This window comes from Crocodylus siamensis, chromosome 1 (genome assembly GCF_052110815.1).
Source record: "Crocodylus siamensis isolate JL-2025a chromosome 1, ASM5211081v1, whole genome shotgun sequence".
In the NCBI taxonomy this organism is placed as follows: Eukaryota; Metazoa; Chordata; order Crocodylia; family Crocodylidae; genus Crocodylus; species Crocodylus siamensis.
This window is the reverse complement of record NC_143395.1, coordinates 47,643,394-47,658,794: the sequence shown is the minus strand read 5'-3', so window position 1 is coordinate 47,658,794 and position 15,401 is coordinate 47,643,394. Positions and strand designations below refer to the sequence as shown.

The 15,401-nt window shown below is 35.5% G+C and overlaps 1 protein-coding gene across 3 annotated transcripts in view; it reads left to right on the top strand.

The window, feature by feature from the left end:
* The window catches only part of KHDRBS2 (KH RNA binding domain containing, signal transduction associated 2), a 736,982-nt gene that overhangs the window by 676,994 nt on the left and 44,587 nt on the right, over positions 1-15,401 (top strand). For 2 of the 3 annotated variants that reach the window (XM_090034488.1, XM_090034497.1), the window contains 2 exons: positions 5,603-5,776; positions 7,705-7,756. In XM_090034488.1, the coding sequence (XP_089890614.1) occupies positions 5,603-5,700 (98 nt within the window). In that variant the 3' untranslated portion in view covers positions 5,701-5,776; positions 7,705-7,756. Of the gene's footprint in view, positions 1-5,602; positions 6,518-7,704; positions 7,757-15,401 lie in introns of those variants that run through there. The other variant, XM_090034495.1, reaches the window with a different exon arrangement.

Below are 15,401 nucleotides of genomic sequence, written 5' to 3'. Positions count from 1 at the left end.
AAGTAGCAGTGGTGCACCTTGAGCCACCGTTTCTTGTCCCCAAGGAACACCCGAGCCATGTGTGCTTTGGCGCATGGCACGTTTCCCTGGGCAGTGTAGGGGCGGCTGAGGCCAGCACTGTCTTGGCCCCAGCAACCTTACCTGGAGTCCTGGGGGCCTCCCAGAACTGCAGCTATGGTGATCCTGCAAGGCATAGCCTGGCCAGCAGCCACAGCACAGCTCTGAGTGGCCTGGCTCCACTTTTTAGCAGCACATGCTGTGCAAACTTGCACTGCTTCGGGGTTTTCTTCTACTTTTTTTCTGACCCCTAAATATCCAAAATACCCACAGAAAAAAAGAACAGAGCAGCGCACACTCGGGCAGCATGCCCTTGCAGCATGGAGAACTCCAGACTGTATGGTATATGGCGCTGCAACAAGTTTGCCTGGATGAGTCATTGAGTCCTAACTCTCACTGCCCACTCACTGTCCACTCACAGTTTAGCACAACACATGCATACACTTACTTTGTTATCATATGTATTCTAGGTAAGAGTTTTATACATCAAAGTTTCAGTTAAAAAGGTTTATTTTATATACAACACTTTCTGTGACTTCTACCCTGTATTATGACTAGGAAGTATATTATGATTAGGAATTCAACAAACAGGAGGAGGTCCTGCATTTTATATGACCTTAAGAGGAACACCTAGAACACACTACTACAGATCTATGTACTACCTTACGTGCAGGAAGAACCCTGACCATATTTGACACAAGAACCTATTTGTACTCAGCCACATACAAAAAAAGATTTTCTAAATAAAAAAGAGCACTATAAGGTGCAAATGTTACTGGACTGGTAGCATCCAAAATAAAGCTACTTTTCTCTATTATTGTGGAAGGGGAACTATTTGTTTTTTTAACATAAGACAGGATTGAACTTCTAGTTCTGTTGTTTGTCACTTTATTTCCTCCCTGGATAGAACATGCAATAAACTATTAAAAAAAAAAAAGAAAAGGCAAGATTGAACATCACTGACAGACACCACAGTAGTTAAAATATGAGCCTATTACTATGAGGTTTTTTTCTATTCTAGAAGTCACATTTATAAAATCTTTACTTGAGCTGGAAGCTTTCCTTATAGCTCTAATCATTCTGGTCTAAAAAAAGAAAATCTTTCACATTTCTAAATGGAGATTCAGGTTTTTTTACTTGATATTTAAGAGTATCATTCTATTAAAGAGTAGGCTAACTTTAAGGCAAGAGAGTTATATTTCTTGGAAATCTATAACTAATATAATTTAAAATGTTAATCTTCTCCTATACTGGTCTGTACATCTTTCTTTATATATAATATTTTATTATAATTTGGTAATTTAAAAACAGAAAGAAAATGACTTTACAATATTCTTTTCTAGTTAGAGATTGCCTAAAGCCCAAACCACACATTTACACAAATTGGCAGATCAGGCGTCAGAGGGACCTGTACATAGACAATGACTTGCTGTTTCCCAACTCAGTCACAGAATGATAGCATCATGGAGAAGTAGCTCTGGAAGGGAACTCAAGAGGTCACGTAGTCCAACCCCCTGCCTGAGGCAGGATCATCCCTACCCAAATCATCTTATACCATCCTATACAGTTTAAACTCTTCATAAGACTAGCACCAACCCTGACTCAACACAAGACATCATATCCCAAGCTGCCACAGGTAAATCAAGGGTACCATAGCAGCCAATGTTCTGCTTCTATAAAAGGTTGTTAATATACGATCAAAAGATCCTAGATAAAGGGCTATGCCCTGCACTAAAAAGGAAGGCAAAAACACGCACTGTCTTTACCAATCTAACCATGGAGGAAAGTTATTTCCTGACCCCAAATATGACAACCAGTCTAACCCTTAGTGGGGGAGGTAGGGTAAGACCCTCTAGCCTGAATCTCCTGTTTTAAGTCCCAGCAGGAATACTGGCACATTCCAATCAAAATACCCAGCCTTGGCTACAAACAATGCCCGATGCTTCTGAGGAAGGCTTGAAAACACCCTGACATGTAGCAGAAAGAGGCGAGGGGACGGAACAAAGCCCAGAATCATAGGAAATACCCATTGTAGAACATTGGCATAACTATACCTAGATTATCCCCAGCTAGTAGCTGTCCAACCTCTTCTTGAACTCATCCAGCGTCTGAGAGTCCACAACTTCCCAAGGCAGTCTATTCCACTGCCTCACTGTTCTAACAGTGAAGTGTTTTTTTCTGATATCCAGTATAATGTAAACCTACTTTGCTGCAACTTCAGGTCATTGGTCTGTGTCCCCGACTCTTCAGCAAGAGAGAAAAGGTGCTTTCCCTCTTCTTGGCAGCCCTTCAGTTATTTCAAGACTGCTATCAAGTCCTGTCTTAAGTGCCTTTTCTATAAGCTAAACATGCCTAGTTTCTTCAGCCTCTCCTCATATGATTTGCTTTCCAAGCCCTTTATCATGTTTGTTGCCCATGTCTAGACCCTCTCTAACTTCTCCACATCCTTTTTAAAATATGGAGCCCAAAACTGCACACAATATTCTAGGTGAGGCCTAATCAATGCCAACTAGAGAGACACTAAGAGAGTCCTATCTTTTCAGTAGTGGAAACACAAGGCAAAAAAGTAAAGGTTGGATTCCCATCGCAGCTGAATCTTGGGCCATGTAAGTCTTAAGGAGAAACCAGTTTGGCTTGTTAGAAACTTAGAAAATTTACTAGAGAGAATGTACATACTAGCTAGATACAAACATTCAAAAAGGCCGAGGAGAAATCAATCTAAGTTATGCAGTTTTCTATAAGCGGCATAGTTTAGATCTGTATCAAACAGAGCACACATTCGCCCTTTGCTGTGGGGGAGTGAGGGAAATATTAAACCAGGTTCTGCCATTCTAAAACCAGTCTATGTGTGCTATATTTCTGTTCTGTTATAGGTACAGATCAGTTTCCAATCCCTTAGAGCAGTAAAAGTGATTACACACTTTTAACCTCTACCTGGCCACTATCTATCAGGAAGCAAGGCTGCCATCATGCTCCCAATAACTAGCGTTCCTTACGTTGGTTCTTGGCTCACTTCCTTCCTGGGGCCTGATCTTGTTAACAAGTTAGGAAGGAAAACTTAAGCCCATGTCTCCTCCCCATGTTTTATTGGTTCTAGGTTCCTCCTCTTAGTGCAGCTTAGACCCATAAACTAGATTCATGTGCATAGGATATCATTCTCACCAAATTTAAATCCTGAGTAAGTGAACCTTGTCTGCCATACCAAGCCAAAGGAATTCACCTGTCACCATGCTGCTGGTCTCCTATACCTATGAACAGAGTGGGTCAGTAGAAGAATCAAGGCACTCTATTGTAAGACATGATGGATGAAAAGAAAATCATGTTCATATATGCAAATAAAAATCTTTAACTTTTAAAACAAAGGGGATGAGATCTCCAAAAAATTATGATCCCCATTAAAACCTATTACATTAAATAGTGCACTATGTACCACTACATTGTCTCTCATAAGAAAAGAATTATATTTTCATTTTAGGCCCTGGGAATAAGGTATAATTTAAAATAGCAAGAAATTAATTATTTTATGACAGCTGTAGTACAGTCCTCCATTGTCTCCCTTTTACAGTTCTTGCTTACTGCATAGTGCACCCTGACTTTTTCATGCAGATGTCTCTTCCTATTTTTTTCATTTAGCATTTTTTCAAGACACTGTATTTTCCATTCAAATTCCTTTGCAGCATTTTTTCCAGATCTCCAGTTCTTGATGCATAGTCAAACTGTGTTATTTTCACCCCACAACAGTAAATTAAAAAGCTTACCTCATACAATAATGTTTTGGAAAGGTCAGACTTCAATACATACTTGTAGTATAAGTTCAATGATCATCAGTGAAAAATTAAGTAAATAAACTGTGGTTTCCAGGATACTGTCTTACGCCTTTGCAAAAGAGAAATAGGGGACCAGAAACAACCATCTGGTAAATATTGACCTCTTAATACTGACAGACATAATTGTTGTATGACTCCTTGAGTTTCTTGATGAGGAGTGAGGTAGAGAAGTCAAATGATTTTGTAGTATGAGATTTGGTATCAGAGCTCATATCTTTGAGTCCTGGCTCAGTTTCTTAACCATAATACTGTTTTTCTATCATTCTTTCTGTTCTCATTGGCTCTCAACTGCCTGTATGCTTCTTTCATAAACCCTTATACAGAAGTTGCCTTCATAAACCATTATACATAAATATGGATTAACATAGTCTTTGTACCAGTCTAACCAGTTTTATACTTAACTTTCCAAACTTACTTCATTGCTATGAATACAAAATTTGCTCAAAAGTTGACATAAATTCTTCTATACATAATAAAATCTAGACGGCAGAACTCCTTTGCCTGATATACTTGCCTTATTCTCAGTGATTTTCCTTCCATCATTTTCTGTCCTTCTTTTGGTCCAAAATGGATGTAGAAAATCAAATCTATTTCAAGTATCCTCTTATGATTCAACTACTGATCTCTTTAACATACAAGATGTATAAAGTGTTGTTGACTTTGGTGCTTTAGCTTAGATGTTACAAGCTCAATATAAAATAAGTTCTGGGCTGGTAGTCTAAAGTAGTGATTTTTTCCATAGATAATTGAATTACTGGTAAACTGGATATTCATACTCTGCTGAAAGTGATGGAATGCGATATGTTAATTGTTACTGCATGTTTCATGGGTAAACCATTAAACCTTTTTAATAAGATTCCTTAATAAGGAAATATGGGTTGGAAGAAGAGACTTTAAGGTGGATAGAAAACTGGCTGGATTGTCAGGCTCAAAGGGTAGTAATCAATAGCTTGATGTCTAATTGGCAGCTGGTATCAAGTGGAGTGCCCCAGGGGTTGAAATTGGCCCTGGGGTTGGTTTTGTTTAGTATCTTTATCAACCTGGAAGATGGGATGGAGTGCACCCTCAGCAAGTTTGCAGGTGACAACAAGCTGTGGGGGAGTAGTAGATACACTGGAGATTAGGGCTAGGATTCAGAGAGACCTCAATAAATTGGAGGATTAGACCAAAAAAAAATCATGAATTTCAATAAGGACAAGTGCCAAGTTCTGCACGTAGGACAAAACAGCCCCATGCACTGGTACAGACTGGGGACCAACTGAATAAGTAGAAGTTCTTCAGAAAAGTTGCTGGGGGTTACAGTGAACAATAAGCTGAATATGAGCCAACAGTATGCCTTTGTTGCAAAGAAGACTAACAGCATACTGGGCTTCATTAGTAGGAGTGTTGCCAGAAGATTGAAAAGAGTGATTCTTCCCCTCTATTTGGCACTGGTGAAGCCACATCTGGAGCACTGCGTCCAGTTTTGGGCTCCTGTACATGGCCCAGGTGTCGGCATGGTGTATTCACTTTTGTATCAACTTTACAGAACTTCTTTCCACCGTCTTTCTTGGTCCCTCCCTGTTTCTGATCATGCTGATTACATTGATTACCAATTTCTGATCACTTATACCAATAAAAGTGTAATATCTGTACCTGGCCTAAGAGTTGCCAGCACTTTTATGATTTTGTTTTTCCAATCATAGATTTACAAAAACTGTTCTCTTCTTCTGTTTTAGCACAAGAAGAATGGGCCACAACCCGTTCCAGCCTAAAGGCACCACCTCCAAGGTCAGCCAGAGGGGGTTACAGGGAACACCCCTATGGTAGATATTGAAGGTCCTCCTCATCTGTGACCTCATCTCAAAGACAATTAATAGCCTGTGGTCTCCACATAAACAGCAATGAGACAAGTAATAGTCCATTTCTTTTCTATCCTAGGAATTACTGCTCATTATTATCCTATGTACTACTTGTATTTCCTATAACACTGGCGTGACATTGGCATTAGTATTATTTTATAACACGGACTTAAAAAAAAAACAAAAAATTTTTTGGCAAGCATTGTCTATAAACCATTCAAAAGATGATGTTCTCTTGGTTGTTATTCATTGTTGTGTGTATCTTTAAGAAGCATGATGCTGTTACAGATCTTGAGCCTCTCCATACTAGCTAAAGGCTGAGTTTTTGTTTAGGGTTGCTAAAAGACTGTAATATGATTTTTTTTTTGAATCAGACAATAACTAAGCTGTAGATAAGATGTTTTAACCTGTCTTTTTTAATATATGTTAGTTAGATTAAGATGTTCTATATTCAGTTTGTAAATTTAATTTTAAATGCTGTTTCAATGGGGTTGAAAACAAGCAGCTACTGTATGTATGTAGCTAACTGAATTTGTTCAGTGTTTTAACCTGTATTTGTTAAAAAAAATCACATAAAGTTCCATGTGTAAGCTTCTCTAAATAGGAAACCATAATTTTGTCAAATATGTTTGCCATAATTTGTCAATAAAGCTGAAACCTTTTGTAACAAACTAAATTTGGAATTACTTGTTTTCTAGCTTTAAATGCCTGCTTTATTTCTTTTTCAAGAGATGCCTAAAATGTTTTATATATAAAAATTACAAAAATGAACCCAAGCCTGTTTTAAGAATTTTGTGTAAGACTTTAAAAGTTGTATTAATAACTTATGGTTGTTAAATAATTTAAAAGTTAACAAACTAAACTGTTACATGAATCATGGTTAGTAACCACTAATGTATAACATGTTAATGGAAAAAATTGCTTTAGAACAATAAATGGATTTTAAACTATCCTCTAAGCTTGATCTTGCTAAACACAAACTCTGATTGACTTGTTTGTATTAGCATGTCTCTCGTGAGAATGTAATGGAGTTTAAAGAGGTAAGATTACTACTTACCACTGTTAGACTGTCTAAATGCTAGTTCTTCAACCTTTGAGTTTCCCCGCACATTAAATATCCCATTCAACATGTAAGCATTGCATAGATTCACATATTTGTTTTCACTCAGAGGAGTGCGTTGCCTGCATTTGCGTAGTATATAACAATTTGTCTTGACAAACAAATCATCAGTGTCACTGCCCAGTTGTTGCTATTCAACTTCAAAAACTCTATTTGTAATTTTCAGTGCTAAATATCACCGCCCTTGAAGGCAGTTTAGAGGGCTGATATTTCTTTTGAGACTATCAGACTTGATGGCTGATGATTGTTAAGGAAATATGTCGCAGGACTCAAAGGATGACTAAACGTTAAACAGGTAACACTAATAGTAACTCTGTAATTTTGAGTATGCAACAGTAATGTTAAATATTCTCAGTTAAGTTACTGATAGTTAAAAAAGTAAACCTACCAAAAGATAACAAATAGGTTTATAGGCTATTTAAAAAACTAATTAACATTAACTAGTGACAACAAAATTATTTTACAATACATAACCCTCAAGGTAATAAACAGAACTAAAATTAACAATAATAGTAATGCAACTCTTGCTAACAACAAATATATAACCTAAATTTTGATGAAAAAAAAAAGAACAGAAGACTTGATGGTAGGGATGCCAAAACTGTTAATCTTTTAAATACAGTTTTTTTGTTTATGGTGGCTTTTTGTCAATGTGATTGGTTTACTTTTTTGATGAGAATAAAGCATAGGTCTATTACTGTTCAGTTTGTGAAAAAAATCTTTTGCAGCTGGAGTTGCATGCTAACTTTTTAATAGTTTTTGAAGCATATGTCCTGACACTTGAATCTGAAATATTGTTGAAATAGAGTCAGAAGGTTACATGTTGATTATATTGAGTTTGTTCTGTCTCACATTTCAGGGACTCTCAGGCAATGGACAACTAAGCAGCAGATGAGATGAGGAGTGTTTAGGTAAGCCACACCAAAATTCAGTTGTTGGTTTAGGGGGGTTACTTTTCTTTTTCTTTTCTTTTTTTTTCTTTTTTCTTTATTTTCTTTTTTGATGTTTTTCAGTGCAGATTCTTTTCCTCAGTAATATTTTTTTATGTTTTTCTTAATGTATTTCTTTTTGTGAGCAAATCAAAACACAGTAAAAATAATTTTAACATAATTCTTTCCAGCAATATTTGCTTGCATAAAAGGCTGATGATGACAGTATTATTTCAATTAAGAATTTGCTTCTGTGTCATATTATACTTTTCTGTCTAACCAGTCTGTCTTTTCTGATATAATGTAGCCCTAATGTAATATTTTTGTGATAAATATCAATCTGAAATTCTTGGTAATTTCTTCCCTTAAAGGTAGGGTATCATCTTTATAAAAAGCATATCTATATTTTAGAAGTAAACTAATCATTCAACATACAGTGTATTGTGAAAGGATGCCATCCTGGCTTAGAAACTACTTTTCAAAATATGCACCATTACTTTGAATGACAACGAAAGTATCTACATGATACTATGTCACCGTAGCAAGGAGCTATGATGACATAGCTTATCCTTATGGCAAAGTAGCATAGGTGGGCACAAACTGTGATGCTGATGCTCTTCACCGTAGCAACAAGCCACCTCACTATAGCACATCGCTACAGCAACATAGCTGCTAAAAATAACTGTGAGCAGCCAGGACAATGCAGAGGAAGAACTAATGATGGCATAGTAACAGCTATGCTGTGCAGGCCACGTGCCCAGTATGTAGGAAGATTGTTATTAGTTCTTTTACAAAGAAGTATACATTACATTTTGGAATGGATAATAAGGTGATAGACTTGAATCACTGCACACTTTTCCATAGCTTTCTGCTCACCATATTTAAAGGAAAAAATATTTTAGTTACTTTTGTTAGGAGGACTACAGTTGTGTTTTATTTTATTTTAAGATGTTGATTTAAATTCACATTTCTTTCTGCTAGAGACATCAGATAAATTTGACTTTGTCAAATGAACCAGGAGGGTCATGCTTATCACACACAAAATACACAAAATGTATTATGGCTGTTAAATTCTGTGCACATTAACAAAATAAGATGATGACATCTCCCACAAAATACATAAAACCAAGTGTTCATCTAACAGCTTTAAACAGCACAAGGTAAAAAGCTGTCTAAACTTCTTTGTGAAAAGGTTGCATACTTTTTGCTAAAGTCTGTTCACTTTCTTAATAGGAGTTGTCTCACTGATGTCAAAGTATTCAGGCATTCAGTATATTCAACATTAATATAAGTACAGCAGGCATTGGCCTTTTGTCAGATTATACAAGATCCAGGTTGTTTTATATAACAAGGAATAAAAGGTCAAATTTTGATTTATACTAAGTTTCATTTATAAATGGAAAACAGAAACAGAAAACATTTATACCTATTCCAAGGTTTAATTGTGAAATCAGAATTTTTGGTGCTTTTCTATGCTTTAAAATTACACCATTTTAACTATAGGGTTCATCCCACCTAGTGTGGATGGAGGTGTACTGGTGCAAGGAGGTCATTACAGGATAGTTTATTCCTTTACTAGGAGGAGAATCAATTTTACTGGGTTTAAGGAATCATTACACTGGTATAACCATGTACAATTTGTGTTTTACTTTGTTACTATCTCACTAAAGAATGGCACTCCTCACCAAAACTGTATGTAGATATAGCCAAGCAGTGGGTCAAGTCTGTAGATAATGGAAATTGGAATAGCACATCTGAGGATGTAACCCAATACATATAGTTTGACAGTAGCACAATGATATCTAATATTACCATTTCAAGGATCAGTTTTGCAACCTTTACCTGTTAATAGTAAAAAACTTGCATAATGCAGCTGTTGTGACACTGATGTGCTGTAACATACTGTACTATTTTATAAAATGGCTGTGATTTGGAAGTATATAATCTAACAAGTCTGTGTGCAAATATTTGTGGAAACACTTGTTTGCAGTGTTGGATCTTGGAAAGAAAAAATGAAAAATTACACTGTGATGACAGGAGTACAAATCATATTAGTCACATGTCTTCTCAGTATATGTTTTATTGCATATATAATATATATCCTTTATAAAGAATCCATCTTATTACTAATTTATGAAACTGCAATATGATAAATTTGTTTATTTGAATTAACATACATCTTTAAATGTTATATGATCACTACTATGAACATTAAGCATACAACATATACTAGGGTTAGCCAAGTTTATATAGCCCTCAAAAATGATAGACATTGTTAGAAAATGCATGTGTTTCTGTGTGGTGTTTTAATCACTTGCATGGCATTAGTCAGCAAACAAGTTTTATTTGGCTAGATTCAAATCCCAGTGAGCTTTTTTATGTTAACATTAAGGAAATTAGTTTTGGTCATCAGAAAAAAGTATGTTAAAGTATTAAAAAAATTCAAGAACTGAAAAATTGGAATTCTATTAAAAACTTTACAAGACTATTCATCAAAACGCCCTCATCTTTAAGATAGTTTAATCTTTTAAAGAAATTAATACATTTAATCTGACATTCTGAAATAAAAATGTCCTGTCAGGCTAAACTGTATATTATTTTACAATATTATGCAAAAATATTCCTGTTTCTATCTTGGTAATATAAAGATGAAAAGTCTTTTATTACTTTGTCTTTTAACAGAGAGAGACAGTTTCTTTCATGAATTTCCTCTTCTTTAATCATATACTATCTAATGCATGCTCTCCAGGTCTCCTGGTTAGAAACCTTTCTTTCCCCAGTTAGGAACTCCTTAGGTAGACTATTGAATTGTAAACACAATCAAGCTGCCTTCAAAGTATTGATTGTTCTTAATGGATTCAGTTGGATTGATGCAAAGCAGAGGTTTCTGGAATCATAATGTGGAGAAGGCTACAACGTGGAATTGTTAGTAACAATTGTCAGTGGAAGACAGTTACATCACAAGTGCTAATTGCACCTCTTTGTGCCTATTAAAGCAACTGTGCTTGAGGGGTGAATTATTCCAAGGATGGGATACAGTTTTAAAAATCTGCCTATAGCTCCATAGGGACAATGACAGACAAAACTGCCTGGGGGGAATTGGTGTATTTTCAGGCCTGCCAAAATATCCATTGGTAGGGATCAACAACCATCTATGGGCTCCAGATACAGTAAAGCTTTTCTTGCTTTTTGATTGACTTTCTGTTTAAGAGCCAAGGTTCCAGGGCCTCATACCAAAGGAACTGCAGACATCAATAAATGTCTCAAGACTGACAAGTATTTTAACACAGAAGGTTAACTAGGCCTATGTAAGCATTTCTTTTCCATCAAAGTTCATCTTGCACTTAGAAACTGTTTGATCTGACTTAGAAACTGTTTGATCTTTATATTAATAAACACTGAAAATCAAGATCTGTACAGCATGGTCAGCAGCATCTGCTGCCTCTTCAGAGCCTTCCACAATCAATGCAAGTTATGCTGAAAACAGTCCACAGTCAGACATTCCTCAGTGCTCACCCATTTATGCTGTAATGCAAGGATAATTACCTGAATAGACTTGGAAATATGTGCATTGTGCATATAGTACAAACTCCTCACACTAGCCAGGCTCAGATCTTACTCCATGTCTGTTGTGAAAATATTGCTTCTTCCTAAGACAAGGCAGAGAAGGTCCTGTCAAGAGCTCAGGCTTGTTTTTATCAATTAGAAAATGTCGTCATAGTTAGGTGCAAAAGCAATGAGTGCATACTCTATATCACCTATTTGTGGTCTGGTGTGCAGAAGACAAGTAGGGCAAGTTATTTTGGTACTGTGCAGACTGGTCATGGTCTAGTTACTGTGGCTGTTGAAACCTTGCAACTACAATTGCTACAGTTCCTTCCCTACCAGGAGCCACTCAAAGTTCAGGCAGCCGCTGATCAGCATAAATGCCGGGCGAGGGACCTGAGATTTAGTTCTGAACTTCCATAACAAACAAGGCTAACATAACATATTGGAGATGCAGCTCGACAACAGACTTTACATTTTAATATAAGCACATTAATTTATAATAAAAAATGTGTTAAATATTATTCAGGATTATACTTACATATGCTTTCTAGAATAAAGGAAGTGTTTTCTTTTCTTTTGTTTTTGTTCAGTGGAAACAAAGACTTTGGGCTATGTTAATGAGGTTTGTTCATTTGAATATAGCAATAGAAGTTTTATTTTGTATGGCCTTTTTCTAGCATACCATGCCAAAAAAGCTGAACAGAGTTAAATAATACAATTGTAGAATTAAAAAACAATGGCAGAAGAAGCAAGTGAGAATTAGAGACAAATACAATGTTTATTAAAAGGGGAATGTGAGTCAGAAAGGCATAGAGGTATTAGACAGGTTTTCTCATCTGGATTTTGCTGTATGGGAAACACTTGTATGGGTAAAGGTATGACAATGTGATGTGTAAAAAAGGGATACCAGTATTAAGCTTTATTGATCTATATGCAACCCACTGAGTCTCAGTGCTAGCACCTTCCTAGAAAAATTCCATAGAAAATGTACCAGCCCAGCCTCTGGCTTCTTTACTTTTCATTCCATCCAGGAAGAGCACACACCAACTGAAACTTCCTCAGCCTGACAAAGGGCTTTTAAATCCAAAAGCTTGCTTAACATTTTTTTCCAACTATATAAGTTGGTCTAATAAAAGATATCAGATTCACCCAAAGAACCTTGTCTGCCTATAGAAAATGTAATAAATGTAAAAGCAGGGTTCTATAGAAGCTACTTTAACCACCCTATAGCTTTTAATAGAGAGTATTTCCTTTTTAATTATAACTTTTAAGCAATCCCATAGAGCCATATAAAGAATTATATTCCTACTACAGAATTTTATGTTGTTTAACATTTCTATAGCAAAGCTATTAAAGGCAACAGGATACTTTTACAAGAGTAACCTGAGCTGTTTAAAAGAGATTATGTAAATACTTCTGGAAACTGAAATGGCAGTAAAATACAGTGATCTGGACACATTTTGTGAGGCAGGACTTGAATAACTTTATCTTATATGCAAGTCAATAGTTTTAATAGTATTTTTTCATTATATTAAAATATAAACCTTAAATAATTCAGTATGCAAACATTATTAAGGACAAGACATCACAGCTTGCTTGCATGTTTTAGTAGTGAGTAGTATACCAATTACAGAAATTAACACCCCTCCCTCCAAATTATGTATGCCACTTTTCATAAAACACATCATAAAAACAAAGACCACCATTATTGTAACTGTCACAAGCAATTCTTCGTAGTCCCAACATTAGACAGAGTACAAACCAGCCCTGCTGAATAAGCAGAAACACAGCAAAGTCAGAAGACAATCGCGTGAATACTAAATATTATTGTGTTCTGAATTTTTCTTCACTAATAGTAATTTGATAGGACCTTGCAAATTGCTCCAAATATTGGACCCTGATTTCTATTAGTAAGGATATCCTATCCAACCTTACCTGTCATGCTGTGCCTCAGGGTTTGGAAAGGTGCTCAGGTAACTATCTCAAACCATTTAAGTCTTTAAAGATAGTCAGCAGCAGGTGCCATTCCCTGGGCTATTGTAATATTTAATTCTTAAAACTACTATTACTGTATCTCATTATGGCCATTATCTAAAACCAACAAGAGGTGAAAGTGCAAGTTAAAAATAAATGCAATATTTGCTAAAATTTGGCAGGAGGGAGGGTAGATTTGCACCTTATAGACTAACTAAATCAGACATATGTAAGGTTTTATAAGCAACACCTTGCTTCATCAGATGTTGACCATAGCTATCTAATGATCTCTATTAAAGTTTGGAAAGGAAATGTGAGTCAGGGAGGCAGAAAGCCATTAGAAGATTTCTACATTTGGAATTTGCTTCAAGGGAAAGGTTCTTTTATCAACAAATATCACCTTATGAGAAGTAGAAAAAGTCAACACAAGTTTCTCCATTTACTTCAGTACTTGGGTCTAGTTCTACATGTTAAATTCCAATACATGGTTTGGCACTTCAGAGAACATTAAAGAAGATGGTTTCTACCCAGGACAGCTTACAGCCCAAACAATAATTACAAGTATTTAATAAGCTTTTCCCTTGAATTTATTTATTATTTATATTTTGCATTTATGTTGCACTAAAAAGGAATGCATACCCTAAGTAGTTGGTGGAGTAAAGGAATGCATAGATGAATAGTGGATCCCATACTGGTTTAGTATGATTTTCTTAAAAGTTTCCAATCCATAGATAATCCTTAGTTGAATACATAATTTACTATAATTTCCAAAGCAGTGAAATATGTGTTGGTGCATTCCCCTAAATCTATAACATCACCTACATGTTGGAACAAGGGGCATTTTCTCAAACATAATGAGATTGTGACTTTAAACAGAGGACCAGACCTTTTTGTTTAACCTTTACTCAAAATGTATCACTACTTCTCAGCTCCATTATGATTATATAATATTGTTAAACAGGTGCATTAAATAGTTATTGAAAAGCCTGAATGGTTCTTTTTTTCTAAAACAATTGAATCACCTTTGGAATCTAAATTTCAATTTACTAGGGAAAACCAACATTCTTGAGATTCAACAAGCATGAAAGCAATTTCAGGCTTTCATACTTCAGTCTGTAAATCAGAACTCAGGTGCATAGAACAAAGGTCATTTCAGACCCATGCTATCATTGCATGGGGCAGGCATTCATGTGTCAAAAAGAATAAATGAATGGAGAAAATCTTTCAATGGTGATTAAAAAACAAAGTGTTGTCTTGCACAAAGAGATTGCAAAGTGCCTGAATGGATACTGCCATAACATGTTGATGTCCTTAGAAAAATATGAATTTTATATGACGCAAATAAGATATAAGAAGTGTTCTAGCACCCTGGTGGGAGTAAATTTCATTTTTAAAATAATATTTTATATTTTCCCTTATTACCATTACCCTGACTTAGTCAAAATGCAATATTATTCTGGAAAAGTAATACATAAAGATAGAAGATGTTAGGATTTATAACTGCATCATTTTTACATGGTTCTTGCTATTTTAAATGCACTGCATGATGATAGATAGATTACTTACAGGAAAACAGTGACCACATTTGTTACAGTGCTTTACTTTTCAGGAATTTCACATTGTCTCTCAATAACTTTTGAAAGAGTCTGAGAGCAAAACAGCTGATCTGTGCATTTTGGGTTTCTTAGTTTTCAGGTTTTTCTCTTCACTTCTGTAGAGTAAACAGAACAAAATGCAAAGATAAAAACCAATGGTATCATTGTTCACTGTATTCACTTGCTATTTTGTATTGATTGCACAACTAGTAATTCTCCTTGGTCTTTACAACAATTTTGTACTACCACCAGTCAAATTGAGTTGAAAGGTCTGTCACATGCAGCTGCTTACTTTTTTTCTTTTGTGCTTCCCAAAGGAGTATGTTCCTCTATACAACTACAAAAGATAATCAAGGACTTTCTCATTCAAATGCAGTGCTGATATTCCCTGATAAAACATAGAACTGGACTGAGCATCATAATAGTATATTAAATTGATAGCTTATTGCTTATTCTATATGGTATTTTGAACATTATATATCTTTTTAATGTCCACATTGGAATTCCTG